This window comes from Wyeomyia smithii, chromosome 1, assembly GCF_029784165.1.
Source record: "Wyeomyia smithii strain HCP4-BCI-WySm-NY-G18 chromosome 1, ASM2978416v1, whole genome shotgun sequence".
In the NCBI taxonomy this organism is placed as follows: domain Eukaryota; kingdom Metazoa; phylum Arthropoda; class Insecta; order Diptera; family Culicidae; genus Wyeomyia; species Wyeomyia smithii.
In genome coordinates this window covers 171,953,353-171,975,442 of record NC_073694.1, presented here as the reverse complement: position 1 = coordinate 171,975,442, position 22,090 = coordinate 171,953,353, and the positions used below count along the sequence as shown (strand labels likewise).

The 22,090-nt window shown below is 37.4% G+C and overlaps 2 protein-coding genes and 1 long non-coding RNA gene across 7 annotated transcripts; all 3 read left to right on the top strand.

Annotated features, from left to right (window-relative positions):
• The first annotated feature begins 771 nt into the window (after positions 1-771).
• On the top strand, positions 772-6,363 carry LOC129720013 (uncharacterized). 3 transcript variants are annotated; one of them, XM_055671427.1, is made up of 7 exons: positions 772-1,018; positions 1,074-1,251; positions 1,317-1,546; positions 1,621-1,925; positions 1,995-2,163; positions 5,618-5,896; positions 5,961-6,363. In XM_055671427.1, the coding sequence occupies exons 4-7, from the start codon at positions 1,668-1,670 to the stop codon at positions 6,047-6,049; spliced, it is 795 nt and encodes a 264-aa protein (XP_055527402.1). In that variant the 5' UTR covers positions 772-1,018; positions 1,074-1,251; positions 1,317-1,546; positions 1,621-1,667; the 3' UTR covers positions 6,050-6,363. The 3 variants fall into 3 exon arrangements, with proteins under 3 accessions (XP_055527402.1, XP_055527397.1, XP_055527407.1); XM_055671422.1 differs by having other exon boundaries at positions 1,317-1,925; XM_055671432.1 differs by lacking the exons at positions 5,618-5,896; positions 5,961-6,363 and adding an exon at positions 5,362-5,535 and having other exon boundaries at positions 1,317-1,925.
• LOC129717362 (uncharacterized) lies at positions 6,255-6,711 on the top strand. Its single transcript, XM_055667238.1, has 2 exons — positions 6,255-6,266; positions 6,385-6,711. Exons 1-2 carry the CDS (start codon positions 6,255-6,257, stop codon positions 6,658-6,660), a joined length of 288 nt encoding a protein of 95 aa, XP_055523213.1. The 3' UTR covers positions 6,661-6,711.
• A 3,202-nt stretch (positions 6,712-9,913) lies between these two features.
• Positions 9,914-20,962, top strand: LOC129720048 (uncharacterized). 3 transcript variants are annotated; one of them, XR_008727236.1, is made up of 10 exons: positions 9,914-10,202; positions 10,269-10,399; positions 10,598-10,764; positions 10,825-10,993; positions 16,800-16,981; positions 17,057-17,260; positions 17,318-17,470; positions 17,525-18,228; positions 18,294-18,471; positions 20,834-20,962. It is a non-coding gene; the product is annotated as an uncharacterized LOC129720048 (long non-coding RNA). The 3 variants fall into 3 exon arrangements; XR_008727237.1 differs by having other exon boundaries at positions 16,800-17,260; positions 17,525-17,676; positions 17,921-18,228; XR_008727234.1 differs by having other exon boundaries at positions 16,800-17,260.
• The last annotated feature ends 1,128 nt before the right edge of the window (positions 20,963-22,090 follow it).

Here is a 22,090-nt window from a genome sequence, read left to right as displayed (position 1 = left end):
TACAAAATAAAATACTTTTTAAAGAAATGATCGTGTGAAAACATGTGTAGTCGTACTGTACGAATGTAATGTTTAATAATTTGTACTCTTTTTTTCTAGCGAAATCATCCACATATAAAGTAAAGAAATTAGGAGGACGTGATCTATCGAGCGCAAATCAGAATAATTTATCAACCTTCAGCTTTCCAATTCAAAGCGAAAGTGACATTGAACGACTAGAAGCGGAAGTCAACTCCAACTCTCATTTACGGAAACAATATGTTAGTATATTTTTACTCCAATTTCACAAATGGCAATCGATGAAGTAGTAGTATGACGCACTTGGGTCTAAATCATAATATTTGTACTTACAGATAACCTTTCTGCAGCGAGTTAAACCTCTGGGCGTGCCGATAGCAGAAATTTTCAAAAACATATTCTACGATGAGGCACTGACGAACTATAACTACAATGGTTTTTGCAACAGCCGATCTGCAAAAAAACGAGCAATGAAAGATTATGTCATTTTTGGTGATTGTTTCATTGGTAAAGCATAAAAATTGTCACTTCTATTAAAAAAAACGTTGGAATTAGAACGCATTTTTCTGACATTCCAGAAGCGTGGGCCCAACATGGAATCACTCGCGACGATATACGGGCTACTTTGAGGAAAATAGTGAAAAACGTGCATGGACGCAAACGCTTCAGACGTTACAAGGAGCGAATTCGTGTTCAAAAAAGCAGCAATCCTACTTATTTTTATATCGATGGAGAAGAGGAACTAGAATAAAATCAAAACATCCTAAATTTCCTATTACTTTTCTACTTTCAACATTTTCATTGATACCGTAAAATGAACGAATAATTTCAATGTTTGCGATTTTTGGCTTTTTTTACAGATGACTTGTTTATTGAAAAAGAGGATAAGATGACTATGCTTGTGCCGCTAAAAAACCTAACTTTTCCGTTAACTGACACAGCAACGGTCATACAATTGGAACATTGTGTTCGAAGGGATGATAAAACAAGACTTAAATACGTAGGTTTTAAAATGAAATGATCAATCTTTCAATAATAAACACTTCGCTTTTCAGATCAAATTCCTCCGCCGCATCAAAGGTCCCGATGAAGACATTGAAAACACCTTCAGTAAGATTTGCACCGATGAAGCAATTTTTCGAAAGTTCAGTTGGTCAGCCGTGAGATCAAGCGACCCTATGTCTCAGCGAGAATCGGTTAAAGATTATCTGCTCTTCTCCGAGTGTATGTTGGGTAATCGATTTCAGTAGTACACATATGCTCTAGTAAAGAAGCACTCATGTGAATTTTTTTTACAGATGCTTGGAGCGAGCAAGGATTGGATGAGCTTGATATAGCCGAAGCCATGAAAAACGTCGTGAAGCGCATTCATGTTCGAAACAATGTTCGGCGGTTTCGGCAGAGCAAAAGACACTCTCCTAGTAGAGCAAGAAAATAGAACTGTTTATGTTTTATATTCTCAGATTGATTTACTACTAAAATGAACAGCTATAGTTAGAATTGAATCATAGTTTTTTTTTTAATTCATGTACCTCAAGACTAACTCTAGAAAAAATATAAAATTGTCACTAATTATTACCTTTTTATATGTTCTATTCGTAGTTAAACAAGTTGCCAAACTTCGCAACAGGTTGCAATGCTTGATAAGGATGAGTTCCAGGCACACTGACCCGATGGACCAGCGGAAGCTAAAACAACAAATTCAGGAAATAAATCACAAGCTAAGCATGCTTGTGGCAGAATTACCGGAGAGTCTAGATAGCGACGACGAGTCAGAGCTACAAATCAAAGATGAATCAACGACGAAGGTAAGGGTTGATGGATTCAATTTTCCACTAAATTCGATGATCGACATTGAGCGGCTTGAGGAAGCTGTGCGGAACGATTCGAGTGTACGAGATCAATATGTAAGTTAGAAGCATGTGCTCTGGAGTGATAAGCTTTTTAATGCGCTTATCATTCTTTTATCTACTCAGGTTCATTACATCTCAAGCAACAAGCCACCATCGATGGATATAGTAAACTTCTTTTCCCGGCTTTTCACTGACGAAGCGTTAATAAGCTACAACTACTCTGGTGTAAACAATATCGGTGAACAAAAAATGCCCATGAGGAACTATAGCATTTTTACCGATTGCATGATTGGTGAGTAAATCTAATTCATTGGTGTCAAACTTTGTAACTAGAACTTTTAGAAAAAGTGCCCTAAAAAGTTAATTCCCAAATTCTATCAATGTGCTATTCTAACTTTTTTTAAACAATATAATTTAAGCCCGACCTCGAAGCATAACGGGACCGAAATTGGGTGGTTCATGTCTCTCAGAACGGGAGATGATAAAAAAAGAAAGAAGAATAAAGATAATAGAGTTACACTAAAGTCGCTTTTTACGCGGCGGATGCGTGCCGCGTAAAAAACCGCGTAAATTCCGGAATCCGCGTAAAAAAAACCTGCGTTATTTCTGCGATCCGAGTAAAGAGAAACCGAAATCCGCGTGAGAAAAAAATACCGCGTAAATTCCGGAATCCGCGTGAAAAAAACCGCGTAAATTCCGGAATCCGCGTAAAAAAACCCCGTAATTTCTGGAATCCGCGTAAAAAAACCGCGTAAATTACGGAATCCGCGTAAAAAACTCGCGTAAAAAGCGACCTTAGTGTATATAGCGAAGTTCTTTATTCCACAAGCTCATCTAGTTTTGACCTGAAGACAACCTAACTGCTGCCAAATCGTCAAAACCCTTCCTTTGTTCGCTTGGTTTTTACCCAGTATTGCCCTGGCTTGCTACCCTAAAATTTGTCAGTTTTAGCCCGTCATCGCACGTGCTTAGTTTGTAAACAATGCGTAGGTTTGCACTGACCGAGTGGAGTAAAGAAATTCGCTATTAGTGTGAAACTTTTTCAGGATGGTTGTGTTGGGAGAAGATGCACCGAGATAGTCAAATTTGATAATTGATATCTTTTGAAAAGTCATAAATAGGAATTGTTACTTTTAACCTTGCTTTGTGATACTTAGGGAAGCTTAATAACTCGTGTGGTGATTACTTTGTCAAGTGGATGGTCGTAGGTTTGAATCTCAGTAGAATCAGGACCAATCGATGTCAAAAGGGGACTATTATGGGTATATTCTCAGGCTCCCTCACAAGTTCCCTTTTTTACGCTGCATTCTTCTAAAATCTTTTGGTAACGTTTGCAGTACAAAAGTAGACTTATTTCGGGTAGCGGTAAAAAAGGGTAACTAAGACAGATAGTTAAGATTGATAAATTTTCCATGAAAGGCTTTTGCGAGCGGCCTCGTAGAAAATTCTACACCCTTCGCGAGCGGCCTTCCGGCAGTTAACCGTTAATGCTTTTATGCATGTATTTGAGTTCTTTCTTCGTTTTATTTATCAGTTCCTCCTCAGTTTTTGCGACAGAATTGTTGGAGTACATCTCACCTCGAGTAATGGGCTGACGCCAGATCTGGCCAAAAACGCCGCGTCTTCGGCCTTCTTGATGAACGACACAACTTCTGGCAGGCACTCCGTGCTATAAATCTCCCTGTTCACGGTTAGTCTGGAGCAAGAGAAGAGTGGTTTTTACATCCTCTTCTCGCTGATTGTCAGCCACAGCAGCACCTTCTTAGGTAACTTTATGGATGTTTACTTCCTTCGTGGGAGGAAGTAAAATACGAAGTGTCCTGCCAGTCGTTGCCATTCAGGGTAAGTGTCTCGTCGTCCATCAAAACCGTTTTGATCATCTTATTTACACGCTGGATGGAACTGCCCAGGAAGCGGCAGTATGTCCATTAGGGCGGGACAAAAAATGAATGTTAGCTCCCATGTAAGTTTCGTGTTCCTTGTGGGTACTATACTGCCGCTATTCGCATAATAGTCCTATGTAAAAGTTGCGAATCCTATGTAAATTTTGCGAAAACGGGTCCATTTTGGCATGTTTTTCAAGAATAGCCATTAGAAAAGTAAGGTTTGATTCCCACAACCTCGATTTTAATGACTACTCTTGTAGAGTATGCCAAAATGTACCCATTTCCGCAAAAATAAGAAAACATAGGACTTCTACATAGGACGATCTACGACGATCGGTGGAATTATATTTTTGCGTATCCATACAATTTTATATGGGAAAAATTCACGTTTTCAAAACTTATTCTCCAGAAATGTCCAGTTGGCTCCTAAAAATATATATATACATGATAATTGTAGGAAATTTTCCTTAGAAAAACTCTATGATGTTTGTAGAAAAAGTTATTCAACCAAACTGATTGAATTTCTAACGAACGGTTCACCATTGAATTTTCCAGCAACACTGCTGCAGCATGCTTATGTTGCAAATTCAACCACGCGATAAGAAATAATATCACGAAGATTTAACACTTGTAACTAGTAACACCGATCGATCTGAAAATTTAGACAGTTACAGGGCCCATAAGCAACAGGAAAAGTGCCTGAAAGCGAAAAAAAACACTATCGCCTTTTTCCCATATAACCTTGTCCCAGTCTAATGTCCATATTCGCCAGGTACTTTTCACTGTTTGACCGGTAGCACCGACCTTCCGTCCAAGCGCACGCAGCGATGTAGCCACTTTTTCCTCGGTGGAGCTTCTTGCCGCCAAGATATTGTTGATGCCGGAACGGGCGTTTCCGGTTTCTATGAGCTGTCTCACGATGTCCGTTTTCAATGCAACGAGGTACCGTTCTTTGAACGCGTACACTTCTGAACGGAGTAGCTTCAACGTTTTCGCCATCACGGTTAGAGTTCGACTGATAGAGCTGGCAATTTTTCTGCTGATTTATGGGTTACTACGATTAGTGCTGCATGAGTAGTTTCATTAGTGCCTGTGGAGGTAAACCCATGAAAAATCGGCAAATTATGTCCTTTTTTTATCGCAAACGTTATAATAAATAAATAAGTCCCTCTTATGATGAAACTGGCCAGAAGGAAGCTCAACGAAACTTTTCCGGAGGATTATTATTGGCGATATTCGGCAGAAAGAACTAGACTCGGTATAGTAGAGCTGTAAGTGTGTAAAAGAAAGGGTAAAACACACCAGCACAAATAAATAAGCATGCCACTTCTTAGTCACGGTATTGCTAATAGAAGTGACACCCGGGCATATCCCACAAATAGATCAGCGATTCTGGTCGCAGTGAGCAAGTCCACACTGGAAAATAAATAAAAAAGAAGAATCTATCAAATATACATCGACTAAACTTTGGGATATTGGTCATTTCGAACCCTACAGTATGTTTTCATTTGCCAAACCTTTACTACACGTTTGCTGGTTAAATTTTGTTAGCTGTTCTGATAAAGTCTGATGATTTGCAGATAATTAGTTTATTCTATTTGCAGAGGCTTGGAGGAACCAAGGCGTAAACCATGCTGTGCTGGAAGAGAAAATAAGACTAGCGGTGAAAAAGCTTACTGGACGAAGACGTATGAAACTATTCCGCCTGAGAAAAGCAATGAAAGAGTAGCCTACGATAGAAGTTGAATCAGTCAATAAATAATAATGTGCTCGTTAAACCACTATTTTATTTTCACTTTTTGATTCAAAACTCTTTATAAAATACTACTAAAATCAATTTCATTGTTATGTAATCCACAGATCCTTTACGGGTAATAGTCAAAACAGGAGGATGCCTGAAAAACTCCTCAGATGATGACGATTGTGCAGTTTCCAATGGAGGGCGGAAGTATATGTTCATCATTAGTCGTAAGGGCGGAATTCTACTGGTGCATGAAAACTACATCTATCGTTCAAATCTGCGTCGTCAGGGCCGTCATAAAAATATTCTCTACTGGGAGTGCTCTCAGAATAGAGCGGGAAAATGTCGCGGAAGAGTAAAGAGCGTGGGAGATTACTTATACATCTCGAACAGTAACAGTAATTGATAATAATAACCTTGCTGAACTAAAAACGATTACTAAAATTTTACCATTTCTTCCAGTTCAACACAACCACGAACCCGAAATGCAGCGAATTTCCAGTGCAAGGCTGAGTGGTCACCTGTCTTTTCGTACTTTTGATTCACTATGAAAAAAAGATAATTTCAATACATCTAATTTGAGACCAATACATGTGCTTATTTGAATGACTTTCTTCGTCTTCTTTTGAAGTCAAAGTATGCATTACATGATCATTCTGAAGTCTAATATTTCGAATATTTTTAGATCAATCAACACAACTTTTGATTTACATTAAAAGGTTATGGCAATCAAGAAGACGATCAACTGTCACGCACATGCCATTTTTTGTGAGCTTGTTTCTGATTAGAAAAAAAAACGACAAAATACTTTGTTAAATTGTTACAAAGAAAATAGAAAAAGATGGAATAAAAATGATTCAAATAGCGTTTTACAAATTCCTGCTAGTTTAGAAGGTATTTTTATGTGGTGCAGTTATTTCAAACAGATTTCCATATCGTTTCAGATTTTGTGCGATACGTTGCTGGCTTTCGGGGTTGCCGTAAACTGAAAGTGGGTGATTACAGTTTCACCAAGAACAAGGAAAGTCACAATAAGATCTATTGGTCTTGTGCGAGAGCTGGTATGAACAAATGCAAAGCGCGAGTCTTAACCTATGTGCTGCAAAATGGGGAAGAAAATCTGGTGGTTAGGTATCCAACTCATAATCATGATCCGTTTTAATGGACCTTACACATCTAAGGATAAACAATAAAATATTCTAGCAGTAATTGACGATACTGAGTTTTTTTTTTCGTTGCAAGGGGTCGGGTCGGGCATTAAGCAAGACACCATCACTAATGTTATTTGTGTTTAATTTTTTTAGAAACGCGTATGTTCTGCGATGATGACGATGAACCTGGCTCTGATATGGAAGTACACTTTTCGGTAGGGCAACGAGGATGCGTTCTTTTGAATTATGATGGGTACACTTTTGTTAAGAATAGAAAAAGTAGTACTAAAATATATTGGATCTGTGCAAAAAAGGTGAGTTTGTGAGGAATGGAAAAGTCTTAAATCTGTCATTGATGTTTCGCTATTTATTTCAGGGCAGTACCAACTGCAAAGCGCGAGTAATTACTGCCGTTCACGCGGAGATGCAACAATCTCCCAAATTAATTCACTGCAATGGGGCACACAATCACGACGTATTTGTGGGACGTAGGAAAAGATATACTCTAAAGAAAAAAATAAATACTAACTAAACTGTCAATTGTCTTTGTTGTTAAAAACATTACCAGTCAAAGTAGCTCGATTATACTATTGATAATTTGATTGTTTTTAATTTCTAGATGAAACGGATGAAGGACAAATCTTCTATATAACAGAATTGGTTGAGCGAGATGGTACACGACAGCGAAAGTCATTAATCAAACGAAATTCTACCGAACTTATTGAGCACTTATATGCAGAGACACTTCATCCATCCGATCTAAGTTCTAAAGAGAGATTGTCGATAGATCATCAGTCTGACGAGAAAAAACTGACTTCTGAAGAAAAATTTTCAAAACTAACGTACACAAGCGGGCGTGGTAACTACATTCTGATTTACGAAGGCCACCGATACATTAAAAATAATACCCATAGTGGAAAAACGTACTGGAAATGTACCAAATGGCACAGCGGCTGTAAAGCTCGTGCCATTACCAATGTTATGACACCTGAGTCATGTCAATTGAAAAATACTCATAATCATGATCTGTGAACAAGGGCACCAGTTGCTTTTAACCGTTTAACGTATAGTAGAAGTTTTTCTTTCTAACGAATTAGACTTGTGTACAAATAAAGACCTAGCAGTAACGTTAATTCTTAAATAAATTACCAGTAAGATAGTATTCGAGTGCTCATTTTGTTTTAAATGTTTTGATGAAACAAATGTCAACCCATCTACTGTGCGTATAAACAACATAGTATTGATGATATAATTGCATTTTAGTACACGTGTGATTTCGGTATACATGAAACTAATAACAGCTTTATTTTTTAGCACCGGTCACAACAGCATTCCTGCAGCAATTTCAAACCCAGCCTTTGCTGTCTTCGCCACAGTTTAGCTTCAAAACGTCTCAGCGCAGCGGTCGCCATCTGCTCGTGGTTAACGGTGTGACCTTCTTTCGCAATCGGCATCGTAACAACAAGCAGTACTGGAAGTGTAACCAGTACTATAAGTGCAAATGTCCGTGCATCGTAGTCATAGATGAAATCAACTCACGTATGAATGTGAAACATTTTCACAATCATGAGACCTCAGCGGCAGCCGGTCTGTTGCCTAACATGACAAATCAACCGGTTTCGGAAACGCAACCCAACGAGAGTTATCTCTCGGGTAACACGAGCGTACTGCTACGATCACCGATAGCCCCTGCTACCGGTGCAATTTCATTCGCCCAAACCATACAGTCGAGGGCATTTTCCCAGAAAAGAGAATAAAGAGTGAATATTGAGTTATTGTTCATTGAAGTTGTTTTTTTTATTGCTATCTATTAGTAAAATGTGACTTTAGAGATTTTTTTTTACTAAAACAATTTGTTACTTGCAGGTGTCTTCGAGCTGGCGATGTTCGGTATCACGCGACGTGGCCAGAAAAAGCTGATACATGGCGGCCACGCTTACACGAAGGATCGCCAGTCCTCTAAAACTTGCAACTGGAAGTGTTCGCTGTTCACGCGCTTCAAGTGCAAAGCGCGCGCAGTTACACGGGAAATCAACGGTGTCATCTACGTTAAGGTTACAAATACATTACATTACCACCCAGTGGAGCAATATAAGATCAACTTCAGGCGGATGAGTCACACACCGGCGGCTGATGCGGCCGTAATAATTCCGCCCTGCTGAGCTTATCATCATCTGAGTGTAAACTACTGTTTCTTTCTTCTACTATGTAGTCTAAAATATAATACTTGTAATTTAGAAATATCAACTGTTGCGTGATGTTATTGTCCATGTTTTCCTTTATGTTGGAGCGAAATATTGTGAAACAAAACAGATTATAATGTTAGCAAAATTAACTATTATTTTTTTCTAGCCAGGCTTAGACAAATTCCGTTTGGGTGAATTTCATGAGGTATCTTGCCTGTTATTAAATTGAACAGTAAACAAAAGTGCTAAGTGAGTTAATATTCTTTTTTTATTGCAGGTCGAAACCTACCAAATTTGATTTTAGCTCACATATTTTTCATGAACTTAAACTTACTTGGAGGCCTACATCGTCTTGCAAAAACCAGATCACCTAATGTAACCTAAAAATATAATTCCATTCTAAAATAAACCTCTTACAACGACCATTGACACGAGTTTCAATGCCACTCGATTAGTTGAATCGTGCTGCCACTAACAGAAGATTTTTGAAAATTCCACAGGTTCAGAGACGAAACCAAAAATAACACCCATTTTCGTTGGCGCCATTCGCACGGAAGATGATGACGACGACGACGATGAAGGCCAGGTCAAGCAGAAGTTTCCTCTCGATTTAAAAATGGTAGTCGGCCGGAAGGGACGCCCAATGCTACTGATGGGAGGATACGCCTTTTTCCGGAACAATAGCAATAAAAATAAAACATATTGGTTGTGCTCGAAGAGTCGCTCCCTCAAGTGTCGCGCTAGGATCATCACGCTGGACGGCAGCGCTGGACTTATTTTGAAGAACCAAACGCACAATCACCGTCCGTCGGAAAATCCGGAGAATGCCAACATTTTTCAATAATTTTCACCATTGTCGAAAACCGAAAAAAATTCTGCTAGAAAAATAAAAATACATTTTAAACCGATTTCGAATCAAACACAAAAAATGACCGAAATTGCAAACCTTAATATTTTGTTGATATCTCTAATATTCCATTTTTTTATTTTGCAGCTCAACCTAAATGTGCACCAGAAACAACATCTAAAAACACCGCCTTTTTGAGCCGGCAACGTAGAAACGTCACTGTGAAGTCTACAAATAATGTCGAAGAAGTAATAGCACATGGTAAAGGACAAGCAGTCATCTATCAGAATGCTCGTTTCGGAGCGGCTCCCGTACTGCTGGACGATCACACGTATCAGTTTACATTTAAGCGGAAGCAAGTCAGCCACTACCGTTGCATTCAGTTTCGGAAGACCAAATGTCCCGCCAATGTGGTCGTGAAAGAAGGCTTGGTTTATTATGCGTGTGATGTGCACAACCATGCGGAAAAATCGGCCCAAAGGGACACTCTGTGTGGATTGTATCAAGCCAGAGACTCGAGGTAAGCTAGAATTGTTCTTGAATTTACTACTACGAATTTACTACTACGAAAAATTTCTTTTTCCAGAACCTTAAAACGCTAAAATGGAAGTGGAATTTTTCACAATAAACAATGTTATAATGTCGAGAAGAAAAGCTGTTCTTTTATTGGAACAACTATTTTTAAATAAACTAAAAAACAAAAAAACATGGTGTAGTGTAAGTAGTGTGGCCAACAAAATTAATATGATCCAACAAAATTGCGACGATATATTTAGGAGGAAACCAATTAGAAGTAGCAATTCGGGAATAAACTATAGTTATGAATAAAATGTATCAGTATTCTTTCCAAATCCACATAGAATAATTTCATTATGCAGCGATTAACAAAAGCACTAACATTTTACTACTCTGCAGTAAGCACACCGGAAAAATACTACATTTTATCCTCCGATGAGATTTACGAAGTTCGCGACTCAAATGCACCGTATGTAACTGGATTTTCGTTCCCCTTAGTCGAACCGGAGGAAGTCGAGAGACTCGAGAATTCGGTCTCTCAAAACGATCGCATCCGCGAGGAATATGTAAGTTTTTCAGCTGATTTCAATCGGGCAACATATAAAAACCTCTAACTATTTCGCAAGGTAAACTTTTTGACTCGCAAGAAACCTGCTGGAATGTCGATAGTTCAATTTCTTCCAATGGTTTTCTCGGACGAAGCTCTGGATGGATATAATTACAACGGATCTAATGCGCTCGGAAAATGCAAATTGCCCATGAAAGGGTATGACATATTTTCGCACTGCTTTATTGGTAAGTCTAGCTCAGAACGTCTTAAGTTTGTAATTGCAATTCCTCCGTTGAAATACTGATTCCTATTTAATCTAAGAACTATGTAATTGGGATCTTATTTCAATTGAATTAAATTTTAAAACCGTTCCATGAGAATACTTTGTTATAATTTGAAATGTTTCAGACATTGAATTTACCTGCGATGATTCTGTCACATAGCTGAAGCGAGATTTTTATGTTTTGACCGGTCCTGGCTAAAAATGAGACCCCCTCCCCACAAAAAGGGGAGAATCATGTGAAGACAAGCTGTTATTGTATCTTTTAGTGTTGCTTACACTCTTGATGTTACATTAAAGAGATTTCAAATAAGTTAATTTAACGTCGTTATAAACCTATTTTAGTATTGTAGGGGAAAACGACATGTTTCTGACATTTTACGTAGATCAGACACCTGCCAAACGATTTCTAAGACTTTTTACTCAATATAAGACATAATTTGACTACCACTTTTAGAAATTAGCGCATTACGATCAATGATTATCATACTCCATATTATTTTGCTTTGTGGAATATATTAAAACCATACCAAAACCGTTTTCGTAGAATCATCGTTTTGTGCCCAATTTTTGGTTGATTTAAGATCTGTTTTTTTAAGGTAGGTAAGAAGATGCTAATATGTGGTCAAACTCTCGAAATTTCGATATTTGGCGTCGAAAAAACATCAAAAATTTCCGATTTCTCAAAAATTCGAAATGGCGCCATTGTTGCGGCTTAAGTTGAAATATATCCAAACTCGGGGAAATTTGTTTTCGCATCAAACTACATCAAAAAATCATACATGGAAGACGGAACCATTTACAGCAAAAATTAGAATATATTTGTCCTGTTGCGTTTCTTAGCCCTTCTAGGCTAAATTTTGACTAGATTCATTTCATTTGTGGCTTTTCTGGTCTAAGCTGCTGATTTTGAAATTATTTTTGTTATTTTTTTGCTGGCATTATTCATTTTTAATCCCTTAAATAAAGCATAGTAAAGCATAGATAGACTGCCCGCAGTTGCACTCCGTGGTTGATCAAACCAACAGAATTGCAAAATGAACCAGACTAATGGTGCTTGGGACCTAGGATCAGCGTTACATTCTCATTGTGTAATTTTCACTGGTTCGAAATACTTTTACAATTAACCAAGAACGACGCTGGCCACGACCAAAAGGCGGTACTACTTGGGAAGAAAAGGGATGGTGATGCTCGTTTGGTTTAGAGACCGCGGGTTCCACTGCATCACTACGAGTATAACAGGATAGGATTTGTGATCATATGAAAAAGAACAGCTTTTCTCCTTTTTGGTAAATGATACTCTACGTTACGCGAAATTAAACTTTAAATATCACGAAGGCTGTTGTGTGGGCTAATTAGAATTATAGATATTTACTAACTCAATAGCTTCAACATCACCAGTTTTCCTTAGAAAATCCTGGGAGCATATCAGTTACTAAAAATATCTGAAACTACTGAATACCACCTAACTATTACGCAGCAATTCTTCCATTAACTATATTAACGCGTTATGTAAATAATCCTCCATTTTCATCGATGAAATCTAAGATAGAATAGAAATATGCAGGAAAGAATACTTAGCCTTATTTATAAACCATATTTGCGCCGTCTAGGGTTCTATTACAAACATCAATTCGAATTTATACTTTTCCACAATCCTGCGACTTCCACTCACTCACTGAACTAACACGTTTAACAGCTCACTGGCTTATTATCACAGCAAATTGTTACACTTGTCACTAGTGGCATATGTAGCTTAATGAATTTATGTATATACTTCTGTTGTCGGTTTGTATTTATAATTTTCCTGTAAAAACACGGACGCGAAAAATAAAAGACGTCTACTTGCGTTGCACGCTTGCTTCGATTAATTTATGTTCAATCCCTCAATGAACCAGAAAAGCAAACGTTTTTCTTTTTTTTGCAAAAAAAATGTCCACGCGGACAAAGAGAAAAGAGGGGGGTTATCAATGTTCACGTTTGTCCACGAGGTGAAACGGGAGGGTCTAAACGACGATTTTTCTGTCCACGGGGAATGTAAACGGCCCCTTACTTGTGTCGGGGCGTAAAGTTGTAGATTATAATATTCTCCTTCAAAAAAAAAAAAAAAAATACATTGCAAAAAAATTGACAATAGAAAAATTTGCTTGTTTTTATTTTTATTTAGATTCAATTATCTATCTAACTGCACTGCCGTGAAACACATATCAGTCCTATCAGCGAAATTATCGAATGGAGAAAATAGCGATAGAAGAACTAAATTGCTAAATTCAGCTTAAGAAATATTGTTGTTTTCTTCTCAGATTCATGGATTTTTATGTTTTTGGTACTTTTGTTTCATAAAAAGTCTATTCATAACAAAGGGATAAAATTGAAAATAATAGTGGGATTGATATGCGTTTATTTTGCATTACAGTCTTTATGACCACTGAGACTGAATTAACTAGTTCACAGTTATCAAACTTGTTTGTTTTGCTGAAAGTGCAAAATATCCTCGTTAGACCTGATCCGTGCCGATAGCTACGTTGAAGATAGTCGCGGTTTTGATCTAGCTATTTTTGATCACTTTTAATTTGTTTCTCGTGTTATTCCAACATAAAATATTGTGGAAAAAGGAATCAAACTTTAAATACAAACGTTTTTTGATAATATCCATTTCGGGACTCGTATGCGATTACTTTTTAAATAGGACAAACTGATCTGATATTATGCTATTTTTTGAGATTTTTGTAAGAAAAATTTTATAATTTTTCACTCTTAACTGTTATGTAGGTACTCAGCAATTTTATCACACGTAAGTACTCGGTAGGGTACCCGGGTACCCACCAAAGTGAAATGCTTCTTACTTCTTCAATTTTTGACCGATTTTCGATCTTGACCCTTCAAAAGATTGGAAAACTTATCTATCTTCAGTATACGTGGTCTAAAAAGTCATTCGTTCTCATATGGTTCCTGTAAATCCGGATCTCCGGGTCGAGGTTCAAGATCCAAGGCAAATTTCAACAATAAATGGCAATAAAACCAAACAATGATGTTATCGAAATTAATGAAATCACTCCAGGAGTTGACTTTTATACATTCTGAGTCCATCTGCCGAGTTGTCCTTGAAATGGCCACTCTGGATCAGGTTTCCGTTGGGTTCTATATGGACACAGGCATGTTTTATAAAATCTTCAGTAATATGTATATCAAAATTCATGGAATCACTCCAAGAATTGATTTACATCTATTTACACCTGATGAGTTGTCCCCGAAATGGCCATACCGTAGCACACTCCCGTGGGGCCCTATATGGCCACCAACATGACATGGACTCAAAATGGATTCCTGAAGTGATTTCATAAATTTTGACATACATAATGCTAGGGCCCCGTATACGGCTACAATGAAAGACCAGCGGCGTTCTGCTCCACCTGTGCTGTACGGTACTGTTGCATTCACCAGCATGTTTTCTTTCAAGACATCAATTTTTATTAGGTTCTAACAGCAGATTAACAAATCGTTTGAAAAAAAGGGCTGTTTCAAACTTTCTAAAAAAACCTTTACCTTCCAGAGATATAGAGAATGTCACTGGTTGAATGATTGGTGTCTATTTACGTCGTCTGTGCTAGGTATGTTCGCATGTGATTGGTTTATTGTTCGTATGAATTTGTTCTTGAAAGTTTTAATCAAATTTGACCGCTGAGCAATGAAACAATAATGATAACTAGCGTTTTACAAACTTGCCCAACATTTTACCCATTCAACAACTTATTGGTTAGGCGCCGTACACAAATTACGTAAGGCATGAAGGAGGAGGAGGGGGGTTGAGTCTGTGTTACTTATCGTAACATAGGGGGAGGGGGGAGGAGGTAGTAGAGGCAGTTACGTAACAACGATGTTGACTGAAAATTTTGAGGAGGGTCAGGTTGTTCAGCGTTACGCATTTTTAGGGAAACGAAACATTTGTAGGTTCATTTCCAATTCTACCGAATGTAGTATTTATTAGATCAATGATCTAATTAATCAGCCAATATAGGCTTTTACTTAGTAGAAGTCGGGTCTTCAATCAGTTATTTTAAACAATCTTCAGATTTAATCTTCTGAATTGTCTCCGTACGTTCTCGTTCACGGCTCAAATCAGAAAGAACTTATATTCGGTCTTTTCATGCTATCATCTATCGAGAGCGAGAAGTCTCTCGCATCGTTTGGTTTTAGTACAATTTGTTATTTTTACATGCTTAATTTAGTTTTCAGTATATAACAGTATTGAAAACAATGACATAGTCCCACGTCAACAATTTTTTTTCACGATGTATATTTTTTCGGTAAGACTAAGCATCATTTTTTATTATCTGCAATTTTGCCGAAAACGTCTCGCCGATCAAACAAACCGTTCTGGCTCTGGAATAATTGTAATCATCCATTCATAACCATTTTTACATAAACTCTTTTCACGATTTAGTCTTGAATAAAAAAAAAATATTAGAAGCACAAAAAGACATCTTTAGCACACAGGAACATCTGTGAGAAGTATCATCCAGATCTAAAATGCAAGTTTGCATATTCAATTATAGGGTGCCAATCAATTGGCCGCGTACCGATAGCTCGCTCCACAAGTACAATTCTGAAACATGATGTAAGACAAACTTGCAGTCCTTAAGTAATACTACAAGTTTGTAGAAGAAAGCAATGCTCTAACTCATATAATATTCACCGCGAATATTGACTGAATATTGCACTGAATATGGGCTCTCCCGCTTCAGGCATAAGAGTAAGAGTAATGTACTATTTGACAAACTTATAGTATTACTTAAGGACTACAAGTTTGTCATATATCGTTTCCCTAAACTGTACTTGTGAAGGGAGCTATCGGTACGCGATGAAAAATCACTTAAAAATTGAATATGCAACCTTGCTAAAATGGTCGATTAATATAATTGTCCTTGTTTGAGGAATGTCACAGACTTGGCAAAATCAAATTTGGGATTGACAAAATCACGCCCAATGGTCTGAAAATAAGCAAATAATCGACCATTTTTTATTTGATTAAAACTTATTTGGCTTAGCATACTGAATATTTTCTACGTCGGCGTATTCAAAGCATTGCAGCTTAGAAATTGTTGGTTGTATAGGAAAGTGTTTTGAGCAATTGGTAATTCGGTTTAATGATGGCAATTTTGGTCACGGGTTGCTTTCAAAGACGTTTATTTTTTTGTCTAGGGGCCGTTCCTAAACCCCGTGGTCATATTTTGAAAACTTTTAATACCCCCCGTACCCCCGTGGTCTTTCGTGGTCTTTTGGCCAACCATCTACCTTACCCCCCCCCCCCCTTGGGACTTAACCCACGTGGTATTTTCATTTGTCAAGTGCACACAATTCGCTTAAATTTTTTACATTTTTATTATTAAACTTTCAGTACATTCTATATTTCTAAAATACAAAAGCTTCATCCCTGACTTGGTGGAAACAATATATCATAAGTCAGGAAATTTCGTTAACCCCCCCACCCCCATGCGTGAATTTTCGTGGTCTTTTGACAACCCCCGTCACCCTCTTTATGACACGTGGTTTAGGAACGGCCCCCTAGGCCAACGTTTCGACAATATTTCCTCGTCATCAGGGTAATTGTTTTTGCCCTGATGACGAGGGAATATATCTTAGAAACGTTGGCCTAGATAAAGAATAAACGTGTTTGAAAGCAATCCGTGACCAAAATTGCCATCATTGAACCGAGTTAATCATTGCGATTTGTCATGTTTCAAAATCATCTTTTCGTTTTTTTTTTCCAGACGCATTCTCGTCACAGGGATTGAACGTTAAAGAATTGGCCACACAAATGACGGCGGCTATAAAACTTAGTCGCAATCGCATGCGACAAAGGACATTTAGAGCGAAGCGATCTATTAAAAAAATGCTGTACAAAACACTATGAGTTGCGTTGGAATAAAATTATGCGAATGAAAAAAAACAGGTGTTTAATTTAGATTAACATTTACTCGATATTTATAGTTTTTTTTTCCAAAATGCAACATTTGATTATTTACAGTGACATCTTCAGCAACTTCATATCACCTGTTTTGAAAACGAGAACCTTTCAAGGTAGCCAGAAAAAGTATTGATTTGGCAGAAAAAGTATTGATTACTTCGAACTAATTTTTGAGTGTGTCAGGCTTTAACTTCTCTTTGCAAAACGAGGATATTGAACAATTGGAGAACTTGGTTTAAAAGAACCAGCAAATCCACGTACTATGTAAAAGATATTAGATAAACAAAAAAAGAACACTAATAGTTTGCTTATTCATTATAGATACGTTGCCTCAAGCATAAAAAAATCGCGATGAAAGTGCCACATTAGCAATTACTAGAATTTTTACCAACGAAGCTCTGGGGAATTTCATTTATCACGGTTTCTCGAATCCGCAGTATTCTAGGAAAGCTATTTTCACCGATTGCATGCTTGGTTTGCGAACTACTAGATGATGAGGATCTCCATTTTAACATTATACTTTTTTAGCTGCTTGGGAAGATCACGGGGTAATCCCGGAATGTTTAAAAAATGCTCTAATCAAGGCAACGCAACGAGCAAAGCAAAACCTGGCTTCCGCTCGATATTATCGACGGTACCGAAGCCGGTTAGTGAAAAACGAAAAGAGCATAAAAACAAATGTATGAATCATCAGTCTGAGGTTTTATAGTACATGTTAGATTATTCACGTGATTGGCCAGATTTTTTGTTCATTGGGATATATATATTTATAGAAAAAACTTGGGATATTTTGAAAAGACTTAAAACTGCGCCATCTAGAAATAAAACACGAATCGAAAAATTGAGATTATAGTTTTCCTTTTTTTGCTTTGGATAATAATTCATCAAAGATTGCTTTTAATACAATATAAAATACCTTTTCAGAAAAATACACACCATCCCGCGTGAAGCTAGAAACAAGTTGTCATGAAACTTTCAACAAAGTTGAATGTTTAGGAAATGATCGAGGCGAAATAGCAAAATCTATTACTTTAAATTTGAAGGATATCCCAACGATTGAGCAGAGAAATTCAATGCCACAAGCGGCTAGCACACGGAAATCTACTTCTTATAATAACAGGCCAGCTAAAATGTGTCGAGTAACAGGCTTTGATTTCCCTCTTACCTGTGAAGAAGACGTGGATCGACTAGAGCTCATGGTTCGTCGGAATCCAGTTATTAGAAACCAATATGTAAGTTAGGCAACCGTTGTTTCTTCGTATATTGAATTATAAACCATAAAATGATCCGTTTGTAGGTTCGATATTTGGGTAATAACAGGCCTTCCTATTTGGATGTGGAAAGTGTGTTTTGTAGATTTTTTGAAGCTGATGCTTTGACTAATTTTACATGGAAAGCGAAACACCGAACCGACCATAAGATAGGCCTGAAGAAAGCAATGCAAAATTATCTGATTTTTAATGGTTGTATGCTTGGTAAGTATTGGTTATTGTATCATTATTATATTGGTCGATGTGGCCCACAGCGTCGATTGAACCCATTACAGACCGGACCTAGATTATGATTTTTCTCCAACGTAATTCCAATGACGATGTGGTGATGCAAACATAAAGTGATGTTTTCATAAGCCAGCCATTTGGGGCTCCAACACAGTTTCTTTTTAAACAAAATGTATCTTGAAAGCAAAACATTTTGTATCCCTTAATTTGTTATATGAAATGTGAAAAATGTTCACCTCTTCAGCAAAAAAGATAATAATGGGGTCTGCAGTTATTTCATGCTGAAAAACTACAAAAAAAAAAAAAGAAATAGGGTATCGGCTCTAATATCGTCAGGTTTGGTTAGTCTTATTATCGTCCGGAGGGTTAACCCATTCCCGGTGGGTGCATAAGGCATCACTTTGATTTAATTTCAACAATAATTGTATATATTTTTTTGAGGTAAAAACTGATTTCTCTCCGCTGAAAATGGGTTAGGGGCCATCCACATACCACGTGGACAGCTTTGGAGGGGGGGTCTGTGTGATGTCCACGGTTCATACAAAATTTTTAGAATTTATATGGGCAGTTGTCCACGGGGGTTGGCGGGGGGTTTTAAAATCGTTAAAAAACTGTCCACGTGGTATGTGGATGGCCCCTTAATAAAGTCATAGAAAACTAATCTTTTGCAGAAAGATGCTTTGTAATATAAAAAAACTATTATGCAAGAAAAAAACGCTCTAGGACATTTCCCCTCTGACGATCATTGGACAAACCTGACGAGACGATAATAGAACCGATACCCTATGAAAATATTATTGATTTTTTGTAGAACAATTTCTGATAATGAACAATTCTCGACTACTTTGTGATAAGGTCGTATGTCTAAACGTAAACAAAACGAGTGAGAGTTATACTGCCGTTCTACGCATAGTTGTCCCATGTTACTTTTGGTCGATTTTCGTTTTTTATCACCAATGAGTCTATTTTCATGTATATTCTTGAAAAACTTTCAAAAATAATATTATTTGTTCCGAAAGTCTTGAAAAACCATACCAAATCTGTTTGTCCCATCGATGATTTTCTACACATATTTGTCCCACTAGATTTTTTCTATTCTAATCGATCCCACTAATCACTAATTCCCATATTTACAACTTGGGAAGTGCTACAGAGCAATAGAAACTTCTCCTTACAACGTTTGGCTACATTACGGGTGTCAGAGATTCGGTACCGAAAATCACTTTGCTTGATTATTGAAATGCGGTACGTTCATATCTTTGTTCGGAATACCTAAACATTGTGTGCTGGTTTGTAATCTTATTGCCTTTCCTTTTCGAGCATAAGAAGATAAATGCATGAGATTCATACTAGTTGAAAGTTATAAGAACTATCTTTTGTATGTAGCCAAAATGGTGAAAGCCTAACAACGTTCAAATATGGGCAATCTGAAAAAACAATTCCCCTTTGTGAGTCATCTGATACTTATTCAATTAACTAAACTTTCATCTCGACTATTATCGCCTGCTTATAAAGACAACACGATTAGCGTGATCATTTTCGTGAAAAGTTAAACAACCTTGTATCCTCAAAACAAACTTTGTATTGGGAAACATCGAATGCACGTGGTGGGACTGATATGCGTAGAAATTACCTATTGGAAGGCAAATTTCTCGGCATTATTGTCCCAGTGGGTATTTTTATGGAAAAAAGTGTGTCTATTGCAAGATAAAACTGCTTTAAAACCCATGACTGCATTTGTCACATTGGCGCAATGCGCAAAAGCATTCTAAAACTTTAACATCGTTTTTCTCGTTTGCATGATTTAGAACATGGGACAAATATGCGTAGAACGGCAGTATATTGCTTGTACTCCACAAGCACAAATCATCTCTCACTCGTTGTGTTTACGTTTAGACATACGACCTTATCACAAAGTACTCCAGAATTGTATTTTATCAAAAACATCATATCAAGAAGACTGGCATCTCTGGATCGATCCCATACAAATGACAAGCGTCAAATCAAACAGCGCACTCCCTCTATTAAAGGTGGAAGTTTGCATCGCTGCGAAGACAGAGTAGGCGTATGTGGTGGTCCAACCTGTGCGTTCGGCTTGCATTCGCATCGCCAGTACACACACTAGCACACGTCAGTTCCACTTTTACTCGAAAGACTGCGCTGCCAAACCTGTCACTCAATCTCAGTTTCCAGTCTTCTTGATATGATGTTTTTGATTTTATGTTTAAGGTAACATTGAATTTTCACGCCACATACAATTTTTGGTCTGAAATTTGTCTATTGTTCCCAGTTTTTTTTAAATATTTTTATTCACAAGGTACCTTAACTTTCTTTACAGATGCTTGGGCTACACAAGGCATTACGAGCACATCTCTTGCAGAATCGCTGCAAAAAATTTTGCACCAAATTCTCCAGCAATAAAATGACAGCACAAAGAAAGTGAAATAAAGAAAAGCAACATACAGTATTTAGTTGTTGTTTTCGTTTAGAAAGATTTCACCGATTCAGCATTAGTAATATTTTCTAGTTTCTCTGCTATAATAAAGGCATAGTCATCGGTTAAAATCACGATAATCCTGTCGGCTACTACATATATATTTGACGCGTCTCGACAAAATAAAGAAAAAAAACTGTTTTTCTACTGGTTTGCAAGTAGTGTTGAATACAAACATCGTTCGGCATAGAATCAATGATGAATAGCTTTACTTACGAAAAATGACTTCCACTCTTGTATCACCCTGCTCTAACTGATATAAAAAATATTGATATGAAATATATCCAGCTTTTTACTGCCGCTATTCGCATAATAGTCCTATGTAAAAGTTGCGAGTCCTGTGTAAATTTTGCGAAAATGGGTCCATTTTGGCATGTTTTTCAAGAATAGCCATTAAAAAAGTGAGGTTTGATTCCCACAACCTCGATTTTAATGGCTACTCTTGTAGAGCATGCCAAAATGGACCCATTTCCGCAACAAACAAGAAAACATAAGACTTTCACATAAGACTGTTATGCGAATAGCGGCAGTTTACGCGCCACAATTGCGGACGCTATAATGCAAAGTTCGTAATAAATTACCCACCCTTTTGACAACTCTGCTTATGTTAGTTAGAAGTCTTCATGTATTTTAAAATTAGAAAGAAAAATTTATCTGGCAAAATTTGTGTTGCCAATTCTTTCGAAATCCCAAAACTGACGTAAGCAGAGATTCGCATGTAGACTGCCCGTAGTTGTACTTCTTGATCGGTCGAACCAACAAAATTGCAAAACGAACCAGATGAATGGTGCTTGGGACTAGCATTACATTCTCATTGTGCAATTTTCACTGGTTCACAATACTTTTATCTTTTACTGACCGATAAAGACTCCTACTACTTGGGAAGGAAAGGGATGGTGATACACGTTTTGTTGAGGGACCGCGGGTACCACTGCATCTCTACAGGAGAGGAATTGTATTAATTGGAAAGGGCACAGCTCTGGTCACTTTTTGATAAATGATACTAAATTACGCAAAATAAAAGTTTTAATATTAAGAAGGCTATTGCGCGATCAAAACCGATATTCGTTTTAGTAAGATTAGGTAAGAGAATTTCACCGA